This window comes from Falco biarmicus, chromosome 4, assembly GCF_023638135.1.
Source record: "Falco biarmicus isolate bFalBia1 chromosome 4, bFalBia1.pri, whole genome shotgun sequence".
NCBI lineage: Eukaryota > Metazoa > Chordata > Aves > Falconiformes > Falconidae > Falco > Falco biarmicus.
The window spans coordinates 110,008,391-110,029,398 of NC_079291.1; the positions used below are offsets into that span (position 1 = coordinate 110,008,391).

At 38.8% G+C, this 21,008-nt stretch overlaps 1 protein-coding gene across 1 annotated transcript in view; it reads right to left on the reverse strand.

Moving 5' to 3' along the window:
• The window catches only part of SYN2 (synapsin II), a 193,676-nt gene that overhangs the window by 114,575 nt on the left and 58,093 nt on the right, over positions 1 to 21,008 (reverse strand). Inside the window, exon 2 of the mRNA XM_056336676.1 lies at positions 2,793 to 2,850. Coding sequence (XP_056192651.1) covers positions 2,793 to 2,850 — 58 coding nt within the window. The remainder of the gene's footprint in view (positions 1 to 2,792; positions 2,851 to 21,008) is intronic.

The window sequence follows — 21,008 nt, forward strand, 5'->3', positions numbered from 1 at the left end:
GAAAGCAAAATGTAAACAACTTTTTCCAAAAAAGGACTATGGGGCAGTAGCAAGTGTATTTATTTATTCACGTCTGCACAGAAGTGTAGAGATTATATTTGTATGGTGTTTTCAGAGATTAATACAGACTCAACAAACATTCACAAAAATTTTTGAAGAAAACAGTACAGAAGCAGCATTAAAATAACTGTGATAAACAGAATATTTTCTTATAGGATTTAGTGTCTCTTCATATACTTTACCCCTATTTCATTTATGAGCATTTATTCGTTAAAAGATCTGGTGCTGATGAACAATTGACTTGCAAAATTCACAAATAAAGAACTTTTTCAAAGTATCTTCTCACCCTGGAAATGTGGTATTTAAAAGGAATCACTTCCATACTCTGAATCTACAGTTATTTGAAAGGAAAGGACAGGATGTTTTTCATTTATCCACAGTCTTTCATCAGCTTAGACTCTCAAGGCACTTTACAATAACATTACACAGCAGAACAATTGAAATGCAGCCAACTGTCTTCTAGTGCATAAATAAAAGCGTCTTTGCTGTCCCGGACACTAATACAGAATAGAGCGTGTCAGAATTCTCATTAGTCTCCTCTTGAAAAATAGTATCACTGAGTCTTCCAAAGTAAAATCTGTGTAAGGCTTTCAGAATTCAGTGTTCAGTTAAGGCAAGTGTTGCCTACTCTAACCACCCTCCCAACTCAATAGCTTAAGTATGTGCTTGATTTCAAGCATGGAGGTCTCTTCATTAAATCCCATACGCATATATACTGTCTCAGACCAGTATTATAGTGTTCTAAACACAAGGGGTAGCTTTAAGATTATTATAAAAGCAGTACAAATGGTGAGAGATTGAAATATTTGTATCGTGCTGACAATATTAAAGTATCATTTAAAATATATTTAATCTGAGATTGACAACTGATCTCCCCAATTAATAAAACATATTAAACAATTACAAGGATTCACAATGTAGGTTTTGTAGTTCAAAAGCTTAGCACACAGTGGAAAACATTGTACATTAAGATAGGTTGCTGTAAGTAGTGTAAAAATAAAATAACGGTCTCTGGTATTAGCAAAAGTAGACTAAAGTAGTTGTTAATAACTATTTGTATATGACTGCCACAGTGCTAACGTTTTACAAAGTGATTAATAGGGTTTAGAAACTTTCAATTTCTTACTGATTAAAGGTGGTTCTGGTCCTAGAAGAGACCATATGAAGGAAATTCTAGGCTTACACAGAGCTTTTGTTAGTATTAAATAGACAGTGCGCGTGATGTCAATGGCATGGTCTGATCTAGGTGTGAATGGTATTTGGGGACAAAACAGCATGTCTTCTTTTTCCTGTCTCTCCCTCAATGCCCTTGAAGATCCCTGGCAACGCTTTCCATGTTTCAAAGCCAAGAACATCAGCAGATATTCAATGGTGTAAAGAATGGAGCAAAGCTAGATGCTGTACTATCACAGTGAATTTAGATAAGCTGAATCCACACAGCTAGTGATAATTTTCCCTCACTCTTTGAAATTCCAGTGACAAAACAATTCAGTTTAAAGTACCGAAGCCTCTTACAGTAGCATCTACTTGTAGAATTCAAGATTGAAAAGCGGTAAAAAGACATTTAATTCCCTAGTCTCAGATATCTATCTCAAATAAAATAGCCAAAATTCTAATGGACCCTGAACTATATCTCCATATTTATTCAGTGCTTTTTTAAAAAAACCCACACGCTAGCACTGCAACCAAAGCGTATGTATATTCTTAAGTGAAGGACTTAGTGATAAAAAAAATAATGCATCATGTAATTCATGGAGTGTCTGGGAAATTCAGTCTCTAAGCAACAACTTGGGAATATGACATCTTTTTAATGTGCAAATTATGGTCGGAATCTTGACAAAGAGCTGACTGGGCACCAAAAAGGACTGCCACGGTGTAACCCCAGCTGGCAGCTCAGCCCCGCACAGCCGCTCGCTCACTGCCCTGCCGTGGGATGGGGGAGAGGATCAGAACGCTAAAAGTGAGAAAACTCACGGGTGGAGATCAAGGCAGTCTAATCAGTAAAGCAAAAGCCACACATAAGCAAAGCAAATCAAGGAATGCATTCAACACTCCCACGGGCAGGCAGGTGTGCAGCCACCTCCAGGAAAACAGGGCTCCGCCACACGTAACGGTGACTTGGGAAGACAAATGCCATCACCCCAAGCATCCCCCCTTCCTCCCCCAGCTTTATATGCTGAGCATGAAGTCCTATGGTATGGAATGTCCTTTGGGTCAGTTGGGGTCAGCTGTCCCGCCTGTGCCCCCCCCCCCCCCAGCTTCATGTGCCCCCCAGCCTGCTCGCTGGTGGTGTGGCGTGAGGAGCAGCAAAGACCTTGGCTGTGTGTAAGCACTGCTCAGCAGTAACTAAATCATCCCTGAATTAACACTGTTTTCAGCACAAATCTGAAACACAGCCCCATACCATCTACTAAGAAGAAATTAACTCTATCCCAGCCAAAACTAGCACATCTACTTAACTTGTGAGGTTTATTGAAGTACAAGGGCTTATGTATCTACCTACACATATCTGCATACAGGATCATAGGACACTTTAGGTTGGAAAAGACCCTTAAGATCATCACATCCAACCATCAACCTAACACTACCAAGTTCACCGCTAAACCATGTCCCTACGCACCACATCTACACATTTTTAAATACCTTCAGGGAGGTATGTGTTTATACATATACATGTGTTTGTATAAATAAACAAATATAAAAATAACACTCAGATTAAGTAATTTAGTTACCTGTTCAACCTTTATGTCATATTCTCCATGGACCTTTTTTCCACGAAAAGCCTTGGCCCTGCAGGAAAAAAGGGAGAGAGAAAATCAAGGATATAGGTATCTGTAATCAGTAGCTATATAAAAGCTTCTTGTAGGGCCTTCCTATCTTGAGAATACACTGATCTACTAGTTCAATCTACCTACTACACAGATACAATTCTCTATCCTTTGACATCCTTGGGCCCTTAACATCCCATCACACGGTATTGGGGGATTAAAATGCATAATGTGATTTTCAACATTAAAGTACATACTCAAGTATACTGCAACACATATTGCACAATTACTTATTAATATAAAATGAGTACCATTAAAAAGATGCAATCTTGCTCTCATTAAAGTCAACACCACCAGTGGAAATTCATTCCGATGAATTTCAACTCAGTGAATGAATTTCAGTAACAGCCACTCATGGCAATCTTTATCCAATTAATTTATTTAGAAAAACTGGTTTATTGAAACACTATGCTTAGAAACTTCATATTTTTTTTAAAGAAATTTATCAGAGGTACTGGAGACTCTGTCACCAAAGATGAAAGTGCATGATTTACTAATCAGGTTTGCTTTTTCTAAACTATAACTTGAGACAATGCAATTAATCTGAAGGAGTGTTTATGAGTAATCATTGTACACCAGGATTGCTATGATAAAACAGAACTGAATTCAGCGATCCAGTCTCCCAAGCCTGACAAGCAGACATTCTTCTAGGAATGTTAGTTAGTTCTATGCCTTAGGCAGCATGTATCTGCTTTGGAGTAAATGGGAATTTTAAAAAAAATAATAAATCTGTTCACAAAATGGAACTACTCTAACACTCTGAAGGTGGAAAGGGGATATGGTATCAGTTTCTCTGCACCTTTTTTGCTCAAGACTAAGCTTAGAGTACCTTTCTGGCTTTTATTATATGTGGGCCACAATTTGTTGCACAATCCAAAAACAGAACACCACAGGACATCTTCTCAAGTGTTAACAAAAAGTACCACCTTTACCCATTTTCAGCATCTGACAAAATGCTATTCAATTAAATCTACTTCATCAGTGAAAGTAATGTATATTACATGTTAAAACCATTCATCATTGCTTTTGGAAAATCCTTTTCCCACTGACATCCAGAAGAGTTTCACCACTGGTTTCAATAGTGAAAGAACCAAACTTCTAAATAATCAACTGAAAACAGTGCCTTTGGCAACAAAGTTCTTAGAGGTATGTTAGGTATCATGGATAACATATGGTAGAAAGCAAAGAAAGTGTTTACACTGAAATGGAATTCTAAAATATTGCCCAACAATTAATACTGTACAAATATACACAACTAGTAAGAAGATAACAATAAAGAAAGCATTTGCATTACTATATGTTTTCTTATAATAAATACACATGAAATATGAAGTTTGAAATCCATCATTTTATTATAGGAGGCGCATACTCAGCATAATGTTATCAAATGTTTTTGGCAATAACAAAAGCAGAATTTAAATATACAGTGTCAAAAGTCTAACTTAAATATCATTAACCACTTACTTTTCTGTCCAAATTTGTTTTGAAATTCCATATAGCGAATATGAAAATTACCTCTTGAAAACTTTGAAGATGTCTGGACATGGCTTAAGTTTTATAATGCTCTTTATGCTGAAGCTTCAGCTGGGCCACGTTAATCCAACAGGAGCAGGAAAACCAAGGACATCTGTATTACTTCTATGAGAAGTCCACAAAAGCCAGACCAGAGAGGAAGTTATCATGTTCAAAGATAACACCACACCTACCTCAGAAGAAAAGCAACCAATTCATAACAACAGACAACTTCAATGCCTCTTTGAAAAACTAAAATTTACCACTTCAAAAAATATTTCAAACTGCAGTTGTGATTCCCATCAATTTAACAGTAATGTTATTGCTGAATTTTACTGGGAACAGGACGAGCACCTAGATTTGTTCTGATGTGGCAATAGGTGAGGTAAATGCATTACTGGACATCACATAACACAAATTTAATTTGAATAGAATTACGTTGGCTACATAACATGATAATGTTGCAGTGAAGCTGTCTCTTGAACATGGGAAAATAAGCTTAGAGCAAGACTCAGTTTCTTCAAAGCTGAATGCTAACTTGACCATATAGAGAGATTAAGCCTCCCCCAGTGCTTACCCTAAGAGGTATCAGCAACCAATCCCTTCTTTAAGAGAGGAAAGAGAACTAAGAAGCCAGCGAGGGCCCAAGAGAGGGTCTTCTATTCTTTAGCACCAGGTCCACTGCACATATTGGAATGGGCTCAAAACATCAGTTAATTATTAATTAGTGAGATGCTATTCTTTTAAATTCTGTCTTTCTATTTAAACATCATTTAGATGAGGCAACCTTTCAACAACTAAACTCTGGCATGACTCACATTTCAACAAATGACTTCAGCTATGAAAATAAACAGTAGTAGTAAGTGCTGAAGTTAAGCAATCTGGAGCTTGAAAACAAACATGACTTTTAATCACTTAAAGAGACTTAATTTCAAAGTAGCTTTAACCAACAGCTTTTATAAAAATGTATAACATTCAGTAATATTGTCCAAGTGTTGAGCCAGAATCTGCAAGAATTTCCTATGATATCCTAAAAAATAACTTACAGCTAAAAGTCATGACTCAGCAACTTCAGAAAAAACTCTAAGATTAGCATGTTTCCTGTGAAATAGAACCTAGTTTTCATTTTATTTACTGTACTTAGGAAATACAGTCATACCCTGCTTGAATTATTTCCCATTTGCAATATGAGAAATGTGCAATCTTATCATAAAGACATTTATGACATGTTTTAATTAATTTATATTTTCTTACTGAGGGGAGATGGAGAAAAAAATTCTCTGTTGTTATTGATTTATAGAATTCCACTGAATTGTAGTTTGGATTCCCTGTTATGCCTTATTACTCTGAGTACTGAGCATGGAATACCTGCGTATTAACCCTTGGCGCACCTCCACAGGAAGGAATTCACGCTTTCCGGCCAGGGACCCCAGGCAAGGTGTTTGAGAAGAGTGAGGTTAGCTGTCAGTGTGAGTAAAGTTAAAAAACCAAATGTGCCCCAATTCAAGTGTCATATGACTGCCTATAGTTGATGATTTCTTGCATTGGTTGGTTGGGGGGGGGGGGGGGGGGGGCGGGGAAGAGAAGGAAAGAAAGCAGTTTATTCATCTGAAACTCTGAGTAACCGCTTGCTTGCCAAAGCCTAAAGGCAGAGAAAACAGACAGCTACTAATATGAATGCTGCCTATTGGAGTTACAAGCATGACCTCTTATAGTCAGCATCTTTTCCAAATATGTGAAATATTTATGTATTTCTTGCTTTGTTTTGTGGTTAAAGATCTTTACACAACAATAGGATATACAGTTGCCATAGATGCAGCCTAATACAAACTCATACTGCTTAATGAACTTTGGCAGGGACAATGAATGAAGTAGCAATCACTAGAAGTGTTTCAAATACGTAAGAAAGACCTGAAATATTTCCCCCTTAAAATACACAGCATCTATGTACATTTCCACAGTATCTTACTATGCCATGAAACCACAGTTTAAACCACATTTAAACGAACAAAGCATTAAAACTGGTGCTACATTTGATCGGCAGCAAAATCAACAGGAAAAATCACTTGCTAACACGCAACGGGTTTTACTGCTTCAGCTTGTATTCTTTAACTCGGCAGCGATGAGCTGGTCAGCAACAGTCTTTCCTAAAGTCAAAGCACACGTCCAGCAAACAGGTGGGGTCCAGTCCTGCAAACTACTGCTTTTGTGCATCACTCACCTGTTCTCACAGCTTCCAACAACGCGACTAGTGCCCGTCAGTTTAGTGCAGCACTTGTAGGCTGCCTTCTGTATGACCAACAGAATGTGCACAGGGTTTGGTTCCCTTTGAACACCAGTTTCTGGGCACGTCTGTACAGCGATCTGGAAATGAACGACCAATCCTATCAAGAAGATTGTATGCTCAAAAATAATTACGGCACCGGTTTACGACAACAGGGCAGTCTGTTCATCATTCGGAACAGTGACAACTGCAGACCGTCAACACTTACACACCGCTAGCATCGTTTATGTTGGGCAGGGCAACACGCAGGTACACACACAGCTGTCTCAGGGAACTGGTTCACTGGGATTGCCGCGCGCATGCGAGGATGCTGGCGGAGTACTGACACTGAACCAGCCCGACCTCAACAGGCGTGAAAAGCAGGGCACGCTAGCCTCGTAACAGAACAGCGAATGTGAAGAGAAAGCAAGCCCGGTCTTCAAGTTCAAATAGAGTTAGAAATAACTGATTATTTAATTGAAGGGGAGAGAGAGGCGAGAGAGTAGATTTTGTCTCAAAGTTTTTGTACCAGAAAAACTATGGTTTGTATATGCTGCTCTAATTTCATGCTGAATCAGAAACAGTCAATCTACCCCCAGCTGCTAGTATTTTCTATTAATTTAATAGCAATATGACTGTGTCTAAAATTTCGCCAGCATCCCATTTGTACTGCTAGGTGATCGGGTAACACAGGTGCTAAAAAGACACAGAACACTGGCGTAATCATAGAATCCCTCAGGTTAGAAGGGAGCCATAAGGATCCTTGCGTCCAACGCCCTGCTCCTTGCAGGACACCTAACACTAAACCATATGACTAAGAGCATTGTCCAGACGCTCCTTGAGCTCTGACAGGCTTGGTGCCATGGCCACTTCCCTGGGGAGCCTGTTCCAGCGACTGACCGCCCTTCCAGTGAAGAATCTTTTCGTAATGTCCAGTCTGCACTTCCCCTGGCATGGCTTCATTCCACTCCCTGGTGTCCTGTCACTGGTCATCAGAGAGAGGAGGTCAGCACCTCCCCCCTGCTGTCACCCCTCAGCTGATCACCTTGTCCCAGGTGGAGAATCCAGCAGTTGCTCTTGTTAAATTTCATACGTTCAGTAGACTTGTCTACTGTCCCATGAGAAAGTATTGAACAATCTAATAAAATCATGTATCTTTTAATTAACATTTCATTGATATAATCTAGACACATTCTAAGTACATGGTTTTTAGAACAGCAGTTAGTTCTAAATATATTTGTTTTCAGTTTGAAATCAAAAGAATCTGTCAAGGAAATAAAGGCTTAAAAACATGATCACGTACATATCACGAATCCACAATAAGGATCACTTTAAGGAGCAGGATTATTACTTCTTCCATATGCTGAGGACTTTTTAGACTGTTATTCGGACTTCTGTAAACATATGAAAACCATAAGAAACTGTGATCAAAATACGCATATGGTAAGATTTGCATAATGTTTTCATTTTATGTGACCTAATCTGCAATCTACTGAAACCAGTGGGAATCTCTCTACCAACATCAATGGGCTCTGCAACAGTCTGATAGTATCAACAGTTGCTACACCAACTTCCACCCAATCAGCTTAGCTATAAAGCTCACCGTTTGGAACTGCTATGATGATGCTATCATGACTAAATACAACAAATTATTAAGAAATGCGGTTTACAGACTTTCTTTTATTTACTTGTCCCACATTTCTCCAAGACGCTGGTAAGAGACATACAAAAAATTAAAGTATCCTATTTAAAACCTGATTCTTAAAGACCTTAACACTCTTAAATAAATTACTCAGGTTCTGTAAAGACCTATTTGGATTTAAAACATCATCTTTTTTTCTTCTGTACTGTAAAGTTATACTTTTGGCACTTAACCCAGCCAGTATTTCACTCTCACATAAAACAGTTATGCTTTGTCAAGCTATTACTCCATTCAGAAATTGTCTTAAAGGAAGCAGACTGTCACCACAAGAGTTATAGAAGTGATAGAACAAATCAAATGCATGACTTTTAGTTCTACTAGTGCTCCCTGTTGAGTTGGATTTCATTAGATTAATGACGATCTCCATTACCAGGAGCCTGTAAATTTGAACAGCAGCACATTTCATTGGGTCTGAAATAGCACGGCTTATTTTAACAGGTTCCATAGCTCACATTTGTATTGGGCCAGTTAAGTTTTGCTGTTAATCACTCAGCTTGATGAAATGTTGTATTCAATGGAGGCACTGTAATTGGCAAGGACACACAGATTGTTCTTTCTAGTAATTCACTGTGTGATCTGACAATTCACAGAAACCCTAACCAAAAATTGATTAATTTCATAAAAACCTTTTTTTCCCCCTCAGTATGACAGTCAAGACACAATTTATGCAGTTCTCATTCTAAGTCATTGCCTAACTTTTCAAAAGGGAAAATAAAACCTTCATAAAAAAAGAAAGGAAAAAAAAAAAGAAAAAAGTGCTAGCTTCTGCCAATAAGTAACATATGAACAACTGCATTTCAGCCCATTATTTGCTCAATGGAGGTCACAATAGAAATGAGCTCTGAACATTTTCTTCTGTGCCCAATGGCACAACATGGCCAACATTTTTTTTTAATATATCACATTGTTTCCACCAGTACAATATGTCTCAGTCTTTCACTGTATATCTTTACTTGAAATTACTGTCTTGACTACTCTTATACCAATTTCATCAATGAGGGTACATGGAAAGAGAATTACTGGGAACAAAAGCGAGCACTTGCAGTCCTAGGGCACATAAGGGAGTTATCCCAAATAGCCTAATATGAGACCTGCTCTACCAAGCTACAGGGTTTCTTCATCGCTGGTCTGCCCAGTTTCATTGAGGACCATGAAAGCACAGCTACCCCAGCAGTTCAAACATAACAGGGCAGCAGAAGACATCTCTAGAAGCAGCCGTCCTCTGGAACAAGGCTTTCCCTCCCCTGACTTCTGTAACTTGCAGCAAAGCCTTTGTTAAATATGTGCTCAAAGAACAGAGCTCCTGCGGGGAGCCTTTCCTCTGCAAAGGCACTGAACCATCGTACCCTTCCCCAGCCCCTCTACCAGGGATGGCTAAACTCACGAAAAAGCAGAGTACACACTTCCCAGTGGAGGATTTTCCCGATCAGACAGTGCAGAATGTGTGAAGAGATTCAGCTCTAAAAGCATATCAAAGAAGAAAGCATAGTGATCTAGAAATAAAGAATGCAAGCTTATTAAGTAACAATTACTCGGTTTCCCTTTTTGTGCTGCATATCCACCTTGCTAGAAAGGTTGTTGGTTTTTTTTAGAATAGCTTTATATGTGGCACCTTCAGAGGCTTTCACAATCTCTGACTCAATCCCTTTGTTTTTCCCACCTAATTTGTTACTAGACCTTTCTTTTTTAACAAATTATTTCATCCCCTTGGCATATATTTGAATGTTATCTCTGTTACTCTGATTATTTAAACAAAACAGTGTCTTGTTCTTTTTTGTTCTTAATTTTGTTCTTTTACAGAACAGATCTTCCAGCCCAAGAACGACCTTTGTTGTTTTAATATGGAGCCTACCTATTTGTCACTCTGTTCTGTGCCTGAATGCAGTGTTTTCACCAGAAATCTAACAAAAACGAAAGTGCCTCCTACTCTTGAATCTTTCATTTGAGCTCAATTTTTCTAGGTCTTTTGAAGCACACACTTTACTGAAAATGCCTAATTTTCTGCCCACTCAAGGTGAAACAAGTACTCTTTCATGACCAAATGCTAGTGGTAATGTCTCAAAATCCCACACCTCCGATTATGTAATATTTACCATTAGCCCATTCCTTCTGTGCAAGATTTATAGTCACGATGTAATTTCTGTGGGCTTTTTTTGTAAACTAGATGACAAATGAAAGTATTTTTAAATGTTCATTCCCTCATCACTAGAAGACCTCATACGTGATGCAACACATTATAACCTTTTCCAAATCTGTTAGACTCATTAGAACAACAATTTCCCATGGTTTAGGGTCATAAAAATATTTTGTACTCATGAGATGAACAGAAAGTCCCAAATCTTATGCAGGAAAACATCACTAGCCAGATTAGTCTAACAAAATATTACTGTTTAAATACTGGTGAAGGTTTTAGTGGTTCTTAGTGCTATAGGACTTAAACTGCATCTTCTGCACCAGCTGCTGTAAGTTCCTTAATCTTATCTACTATAGCCAATGTAATAATATTGCAGGCTAAATAACAAAGTTAAATTTGTCATTTCCAAGTCTCCCCACCAATTAAGTCGACCTTTCTTTCCAACTTCTCATTCTATTGCGAACAAAGATTAAGTTAATGTTAATGGGCAGCTCCACTGTTTAGAAAGTAAAGCACTCTATCTTGAATAAGTGGCAGAAATGTTGCACAATGCAGTCACTGGTGATTAGTTTATGACAGAAAAAACCTAAACCATCTAGAAATATTTTAGTTTACTTTTTTTTCCTATCAAGATAAATAAAATAAAGTAAGCCTAAAAGACTTCACACTAACAGAAGGTGATTTCTGACAACATCTGAAACACCATAAAGACCAGCATGGAGTAAAAGAGTCTTTGAGGCTGAATCCACATTATTGATAAACTGTTCAGCAAGAATTTATCTGCCTTTTAATTTTGCTATTTGTACTGAATTCTCTAAGGTATTTTAATGCCTCAAAGCAAGATGCATGACTCTGTGAGGTGAGAAAGCCGGAATCATTTATGTCTGGAGACATTACAAGGCGATACTTTGTACATAACATGTTGGGCTATGTAAACATACCAAAAAAAATCTTTTTTGCATTTTCACCTTTGAGGATCCTGCATTTAATATAGAAACTGTATCTTTGAAACCTCTCCAGCTGGTTCCCCTCTGTGCTTGTCCTATAGACAAGTCATGCATGTCTGTGGGAGAAAGCAGGAGAGCCAGGGCGCACCTCTGAGCTCCAGTTTGCCAGTTAAATCAGACCGAGCACATCAAACCGTCAGTCCTGATGTCAAACCTTAAATCTCCAGCCCCACACAGGAGCAAGACCCAGTGGAAACACAGCGTAACAGGAGAAGAAAGGACTGCCACAAGTGCCAGAATATCTTAAAGATATACATACATATACATACATACACAAAACCATACTCAATCAAAAGTGGCCTTTAGAAAGAATAGCAGTGACAGTACAGGCAAGTCCAAGTATTTTATTTTTTTTTTTCCAACTGGACCCCCACAAGCATTCCACACCCCTGCAGAATAATTCTGTGAAGCTACAGATACTGAATGAGATTGAAATGAATTAAGGATTAAAAGATTTTTCGCAGATCAGCTATTGGTTTGCTCTGTGGTTTAGAGATCCTTTCACCTCCATCACACAGAACTGGGGTCTCTTCCGATTCTATCACTGGCTTTGTGCTGCAGGAATACTAGGGGGCTGCATTTGAATCAAGATCCCAAAGAACTGGTGTAAAACAGCCTTTGACATTATTTTTTTTTGTTGTTTTTTCCATGCAACTGAAACTTATGGTTTTATACTTCTTATACTAGGTTTTTATAGTGTCTCAAGTACAACAGTCGTGTTGCCCTGTTTCTCTGAGCAGATCAATTAGAAAACCTAGTCTTTGCAGCTCTACAATTAACTAGGTTTCTCATCTTTACAGATGCAGTAGAGTATATGGTTTTTGCTGCCCTCTTCTGTAGAAAGACATGTATATCAGATGGGCTATAAAATTATTCCCGACCACAGATAAATGTAGATCCTGGGTCATCGTTCTGGCTTTGAGCAGCTGTGCTGGTATCAGCCCCACTCGGAACGAGCAGCGGGGCCAGGCAGCAGTCACACGCAGGGAAATACTTCACTGTCATGGAGTTAGGTGTATGCTTGTGCTGAACGATGGATGAACCTAACCTGCAAGTCGTTTTAGATCTACTAGAAAAAGCAGATTAACAGCAGCAGTAAGAACTCTCTACGTATTTAACACAGTGTTAGCAAAAACCCACAGGAAAATTAATCACTGAAATCAACATGGATTAAATTACTAGTAATTGCTAATGCTTTCTATGCTCCTCTCCTATTTTATGTTGCATTAATGAATAATATTCAGGTGGGGATTTTTCTCTTGCACATACACACTCAGATTCTGCTGGCTTCATACCAGTCTCCTCTGACTCTAAATAAGATTTCCAGTGTATCAGGAAGCTGGGGTGTACCCCCAGCGAAATTCCCCTCCCCGCCCCCCCCCTCCCCCCCCCCCCCCCCCCCGGGAAGGAGGGTTTTCATGCACTGTGCTCAGCAGAAAAAAAAATATTAATTTATCAGTTATTGTGGAAGACTGAGCCTCAGACACATGCATTTTATCTACCCACTGGCTTTGGAGGAAGGTTCAGAGTGGTGCCATGAAAAAAACAATTGTTTCAAGATACTCAAGTTACAATAGCTATCAGAAACACATTATACTGGTAATTCTCAGTAGAAGGTGATACCAAGAAAATAGGAAATACTTTTCCCAGTATTATTTTTTCACTTTTTTTTTTAACCACTTTTTATATTTTTTTGTGTTCTGCAGGGAAAAGCATACAATAGTGTAGCAGGTTACCATTTTGCCCTATCTAGGGTATCTCCATATATATTCCTTCTCCGGTCATACTTTTAGACATACTGGTACTTTTATACTGACAAATCATCACTAGAAAAATTTTTCAAACAGGTTACTATGTTTGCAGAGACCTGAAAATATAGTACTTGTTTTTTAGCTTGTTATTAACTCCTGCAAAACATGCATGAATGGGTTCTTCTGAAAAATATGGCACGGAATATATTTTAGCAATGCTCTAACCCTTTCACTAAAAAGAATTGTCTCTCCTGCTCAGAATTAAGCTTCCAAATACATTACAAAACTAAACTAACCACTGTGTATTTTAATATTACACTTTAAAAGTATAATCACATATAATTTTATTTGTACTTAAAATATCCATGTTTGGCTTGTTGATTTTAATATTCTCTAAAAAGCCAAATAACTAAAAGCCTGTGTTCCCGAGGATTTTCAGCTTCCCACTACAGATTAGAGAACAATGGAATTTTCTGGTGCTGCTGAAGTTAGTGAATTATATTTTCCTCTGCATTAAACTGGCAACGCAACTAATACGCTAGACTGGAAGCATGACCCACCCTTTCCCCAAGTGAAGCTGACCTTGGCGATATGGGCTTTAAAAATCCTTACACTGGAACAGTCTATAAAAATAAAAGCCAGGTTAAGACTATTGGGATCTGCAACACAAAACACACCACAAGTTGCAGGTATGTTGTGACAGAAGGGAAGCCATTAAAGATGAGAAACATGACCTGGATACACAACAATAACTTTCCTTAGGGTAGTATCTGACAGGTTTGGATTTTTCTAGGCAGCTGTGTAAACACTGTATTTGCTTATAGTGCATCTATAATTATATATAATACATATTATATTCTATATAAATATATTCTATATAAAATATAATAATAATAGGAGCTGATTTAAAAAAAAAAAATCTCCATGAGTGATACATTTGTTTTATTCTAACTATGCATTACAGTGATACAAAACCCCACACTTGCTCACACCCTCCTCATTATTTGTAAAACAAAAGTGATCTGAGTTCTTAGTGCTTAACGCGCACTGGAATTAAGCAGGTCCCCCACTGTTCCCAGTGGCTGCTGTACAGCAGCATAGGCTCCTCCACGCAAGGGCTGTGCTACATTCAGGTCACGTTCAGCTGTGGAAGTGGCGCAATATGTAATAGTATCCTGTACCTCAAATTTGGAATTTTGAAATTCAGCAGTGTGCCAACCTTTGGAGAAGAGATCTCCTGATGAGGCCGTGTCACAAGCCCCCCAGCAGCCCAGAGCCCGGGCTGACCAGCAGTACCTGACAGCGGTGAGGAGCAGAAGCCACTGCTGAACACAGAACTGTATTCTAACATCTCTTCCCCTTCCGAGATGGGCACTGCCCTTCCCCCCCTACCCCAACTAAATGCTGTCAAATAGGAGATTTACTGCCAAAAACATGGTAGTGTAACATGAAACAACTAAGATGCAAACATGCATTCTCTTTTGACATATATGATATATACTAACATATAGCAAGAGTTGTAATGATTCTGTAACTGAACAATTCACATTTACGGGATTAATTCCCCAAGTGCCTACAGGGGTGAGAACAGGACCTGTTCTCTTTTGCAAACAACAGCAAAGGCTGTTGCAAAATCTCAGAGATTTGAGCAGATCTCTCTAGGAGCTGTGCTGTGAAAAGACGGCTGTAATTTTAGTTGGTGACATGTATCACGTTAGTCAAGGATGCCCAAGAGATGAACTGAATCCAGCCCTACGTCATTTTGTGGGCTACACCCACCCACTTTTGTCCCTAATGGGAAGTGGCTAGCTTATGCTATTAGTCACCCCTCCACTAATGCATCCTTGGGCAACCACAAGTCTGCAGTCCGTGGCACTGATTCATTTGGCCACGAGTCGTCAGAGAAGACGACAGGAGTACTTTTCCCATGAAGACACTGCCATTTGGCAAAGACTGAAATGGCAGGCATGTGCAAGCCTTTGTTACGTAAGATCCAAATCTGCAGCTAGTTACTGGTAAATATTTTTGCTAGTAGATTTATGACTCTGGGCAAGGATGATCATCCCGGTTAGTAAACAGAACATGAACAAATAACAGCATTCACAGTAAGAATATTTTCTTGATTATTCCACAGTAAGGCCTGTTGGGACGAAAATTCAGGATGTGTTGAAAACCTTTCAAAATTGGAGACCTAGGATATCCATACTGCAAGTTTAATTTCCTTAAGAAAAAAAGGCTGCTACACTCATTCTGCTTTGCTACTGCATCAACACAAATTAGTCTGTAGTTATATCAGCGACTGCTTTGATACAACTCTCGTATCAAAATCCCACATAGTGGCAGACTGCCAGTTTCTTCTAAAATCCTTCTTTTTTTCCAGTGGTGAACTAGGATAAAAACCAGAGCAAAACAAAATGAGCAAGTAATCTCTAAATTCCTAACAGCAAAATCAAAAGAAATGTCACCAGGATTTGCAGACATGGCTATTAATTTCTTTACAGAAAATCAGCAAAATATTTCTGACTACTTTTGAAGTCAGCGTTTTCTATCTTTCAGCCTGTATATGCCAGTTCAGAGGCATTTTTATCCCCAGTAGGTTTTATAACTTCATTTTCTGTAACCACATCTCTCTCCTATAGCAATCATCAACAAGCCTGGTGAGCATTATGTTTATTAATTTCATTTTAAACTCCTGTAGTCTGAGCTTCTCCATTCTCATGAACTGCATGCCACATTCCATTGTCCAGCAGGTAATTCAAAAGAAATTCACATTTTTGAGTTACAGGCTGAATCTTATGTACTAGTTTTTATTTGTGGGTTTTGTTTTGTTTTTTTTAAAAGGTTTTCTTATTAGTGGAACTCTTTTTTGATAATGTAGTCATAACATGCACTAATATGTGTTGTTATTATTACGTAGCATTTACATACATATGAACATATGTATATATACATATATATCTTAGTATATACATAAACAAGTAGTATTACTATTGCATAGTACGTTACTATGTAGAAAATAAGAACAGATTATTTTGTCAGGGTTTAAAGGCAACAAAAACCAGTCTTAGTAATTTTTAATGAAGACTGCCACAACTACGGGTATTTCTTCTAAAAGTATTTCAAAATTCACTTCAACCAGGATCACTCCACGCAAAAATTCTACATCTCTTCACGTTACTTTGCATCCTCAGCAATTGCCTTAAACTTCATCAGGATGCCCACTTGCACCACTTGGCTGGAAAAGGGAAGCGAAGCGAGGCAAGGTGAGTCCCCACAGCGGCTGCGTGGGTGCGTTGAGCGGTGCCCGACTGCCCCGCCATCCTGGGGGCACGGTCATCTAGTTTGAAGAACATAAACAATTTGTAGGTCAAAAAGTATGAATTGCAAAATAACGATGTTTTCATTTTAAACTGAAACACCAGCCGCTGCAACTAAAAGTAATTTGGATAGTGATTTCCATCTGTTTACTGCTGCTACCTGTTGTGAACTCTGTTTCTGCTCCTACAAATTTTCTGAAGGATGAGGTATAGCTGACGCATTTTCTCAGTGTAAATAGGTAACAGAATCATGGAATAGAACAGAATAAGTAAAGCAAGCGAACTTACCACAACCCAAGCTATTGCAAGTTTTTCACAAGGCACACGGGTACAGCGCTGTTAACAGCCAGAAGCTTCCCCCCCCCCCCCCCCCGGTTTGCTTTCACATTTTACCTCTGTTTGAGGCTGAAAACTAAAAAAAAAAAATTAAAAAATATAAAGACGGAATTATTTACTAAAAATAATAACAGCTAGATGAGATTCCCTAAAGACTTCTTTCTCCTAGCACAGAATCTCTCACACAAAGTTGTCTTGTGTGGGAGAGGGGAAATCGGTGGGCTACACACCCAGCTCGAGGCCCTGCCAGCCGGTGGTCCCCCACTGCGAACACAGCACCCTGCTGTGCCCCTTCTGGCTGGCACACAGCTGTCAGATCCAGCTGATCGCCTGACGGGGAGGGGCAGGGAGAAAGAAAGGGGGCATCTCCTGCTCATAGATGAACACAAGAGGGGTCTAGACATCAAAAATTGTGAGACAGAGAAAACTGGAACATTCTCAGTACCAGTTTATGAATTAACTGTTTTGCATCATTCAGCCAGAAGCAAGAACAGGACCCATGTCCACTTATGGTCCAGTTTATCATTAGGCCTCTTTATAAACAACAGAGAAATAAGCAAAACTACCCAATTTTTGTAATTTGTAAGAGACTAAATCCTTCTTTCCCAAAGTGAAGCCTAGCCTTGTGACTGCACACCCATACCCTGACAACCCTCAGTGACAGAAAGTACAGGCAGAGGAAGGTGACACCACTGATGGCTGAACCCTTATTCCTCTCCATCCTCCCTTACCAGCTTCTGCACAAACTATCGCTTCACCCTTCGTACACATTCCTTGTTGCAGGCCAGTGTATCGAAAAGTGATTCAGAACACCATATTTTCAACATGTGTGCTCAGAAAGGGACAAATTCAGGTCTCTGCAGCTCTTTACAATGCAGTGTTATTTCCTCAGCGAGCTCAACAGAAAAAGAGATGATCATTATTGTACATTCAAACATACACAATTCCCAGTTAGGAAAAATATCTTGAAAACACTTCCACAGTCCTTTCACAAATTGCACTGGTGTTTGCACTCTGCTGCTGAGGAAGAAACTAATTGGACATCAAAGATGTTCCACAGTCTCTAACGACACCTACAGCATGCTCCAGCACACCCAGGAGCACAGAGCCTGCTGCTACGGAATGAATACCTCATGCCGGGCCACGGTGTGCTCACCCCTGTCCTACCACAGAACACATTTCACATGCCTCCTCACTAACAAACATGACCTCTGTTTACTAAAACAAAAGCCAAAGAGCTGCTATTTCAATAACCACAGTAGGCAAAAGAACAGAAACATTGAACAGCAGAGCCTTGCTATGTATCTAATTCCAAGGAATCTTAAAATCCTGAAAGAACGTGAATTAATCATTCATTCTTGTCAGCACAAATAAGCAACAGCCCTACACCATTCAAGACATCACAGTGAGACTGAGAAGACCACCCCCTGTCCTCTGCATCTGAACTTCCACGTTGGAAATGAAAAGACAAGCACAGAGTGCTTCACAGCAAACAAAAAGGATTTATGAAGCAACAGAAACAGCAAATAGGAAACATTCTAAATTACTGCTTTTTAAAAAACACAATCTCTAAAGGTAGCGGTCAAGCCCTAAAACACTTCATCATTTCGATACTTGTGTGAATCACCCTATTTTGAACATCACTTCTGGATCTGACAGTCTGAAGAAAGCACTTCTTTTAAGGGCTTAATTCAGTCCCACAGTATTACGATACTTTGATTAACTCTCAGTTCTAGTATGAGAAAACATCAAATGCATCACGATTTAGATAATACTGAGTCTTTTTTTTTATTTTTTGTACTATCCCTCTATAAAAGGTATTACGACTCTTTGTCTCATCCCTGGATTCATACTTTTTTACTCCTTTCCCCTTCTTCCCACCTACCCAACCACCCACCTGCCCACACATGTTTAAGACTTGAGAGCTTGAACACTTCTCAATCACAATGTTTATACAAAGTTTATATTTCATTATCACACACATCTTTTTTCTCTTTCTGTAGGCAGGCTATAGTTCTCATTTTTCTGCAAGAGGATCTCAAATTTTTCGTCCTGTTTGCCTAGGATGGAGTAGTCCTGGCAACCAAGTTTAAGTAGACTCTGAGGACTAGTGGTTTCTTGAGAAGAATTTTTTTAACTCAAATCCCTCAATATGCTCCTTTCTGAGTATCGACAGAAAACCCATTACCCTGAACAGATGGGAGGTAGTCTGTGGGAAGACAAAATCTGTTAGAGCTAAAACTTATAATACAAGAATATAATAAAAAAGTCTGAGTCACAGGTCTGATAAAAATCACAAGATTGGCTTAAGAGATCCCTTCGTTTTAACAGAAACATATATTTTAAGGAAAATAGTATACATGACTCATTGTTGTATGCTTTTGATTCCCTTCTAAGGAAGTGTAAGCTTAGTTATTTGAAAGGAGAGCTGAGATTTTACTTGCTTATTAAAGCTGTAAACTTAAAAAAAAAAAAAGATGCTCACAAGAAAATTCTCAGTGCTCACAATGTTAGGACAGTTAGTAAGCTGTGTTAGTTTTTCTGAAGGTATGGAAAAGCAATTGTCAGATAAACTTCGCTATGACTTGAACAGCTGCTATGCAGTGACTACTGTTCAGCTCTAATTAAATCTCAGTGCGACCTCATTTGAAAACAGTAAGGACACAAATCAGGCCCAAAGAACATACCATTACATTCATTAACTTTTTAGCTTCCTCTGCGATACATGGGTGTTTGTTTTAATCTTCAAACTTGCTGAAACATGTACTTTTGGTTGACAAAAGCTTATCTGATTAATTTGAAATTGTCATGGCTTGAAAAATAAGAGACATGAAATTTAAAAATCCAGCAAAAAAGATAAAAATCTATCATTGCTCTTCTTTTAACTGTTATCTCCTTCTTCCCAGGGCAGTGCTGTAAAATCTTTTAGTGTAATTTGCTGACACTGGCACAAAAAAGTCGAGTCTCCTAATGACAAAATCAGCTACTTTATGCAAAATTTGTACCCTTGTTCTTATACCTTCACCCACTAGCTAGCTAGGAAAGCATTTTTTTTATGACATGAAATACAGACAGATGATGCTAACGTTTCCTCTATCCTTTCCGCTGTCTTCCTGGTCACTTAAAATTATGCTTCCCCTCGCCCCCCACCCTTCTCCACATCTCACTTTTTAACAGTGTCAGTATAGTCACTATCAGCTACTTTTCCAGTTTTCTTTCCTTTCCCCTCTCAGGTTCTATTTACTTTCTGGTGCTTTAATTTTTTCCAAGCTCTTTCAGGGTTTTATTGCTGTTTCATGTTAAATTAGCTATTTCGACAACAGACATCTAACCTAGAAGTGGCGGATCTGTGCCTGTGTATGCCTATATTACACACATATGTGTGTATATATACACACAAATACATTTGAGTCTTTAGAGGTCTGCAAAGAGATGGCATCTCATTTCCTTTAGTGACTCTATAAAACCTTGGCTTTCTTTTAAAGAATACAAGTATTGTATCAGAGTCAAGAATCACTAATTATGTGGTATTTTGCAAACCATCACCAAGACGACAGAAGGTAAATTAACACAGTGAAACCTCCGTTAACAACCATTCCATCATCTGTTGCTTAACCTCCTAATTAAAGGCATAGCAAAAATACACTCAATAACTAGGCTTTTTTTTTTTTTTTTTAAGCCCACTATGCCAATAATTTATAGTTTTGTGCACAAAGCTTAACTGTATTTCTCCTGGGCTTCACATTTAATGAAATTCATCCCAGAATGTACAGGCATGTGCTATCATGCAGTCAGTGAAAATTTGTTGAACCAACCACACGAATATGACACGGACACCCATAATGTTGATAGTGATGGGTATGAAGATAAGGATTCAGGAGAAGGTAACCTACAGTAAAACGAGGAGTGAGTTTGGAAGGAAAGTACCAGTACAGCAACAGGGACTATGCCTCGAATCAACCCCACCGATGACTTTATACCCTTCCTCAATGAAAGGGATGAAGAAGGGAGGCAGCGCCGAGAAAGTGGACTTGGAAGAAGAGGAGAAAGAAGCCATAGAGGACAAGTCCAGAGAGACAGAACAGTTTCACAGTCCCT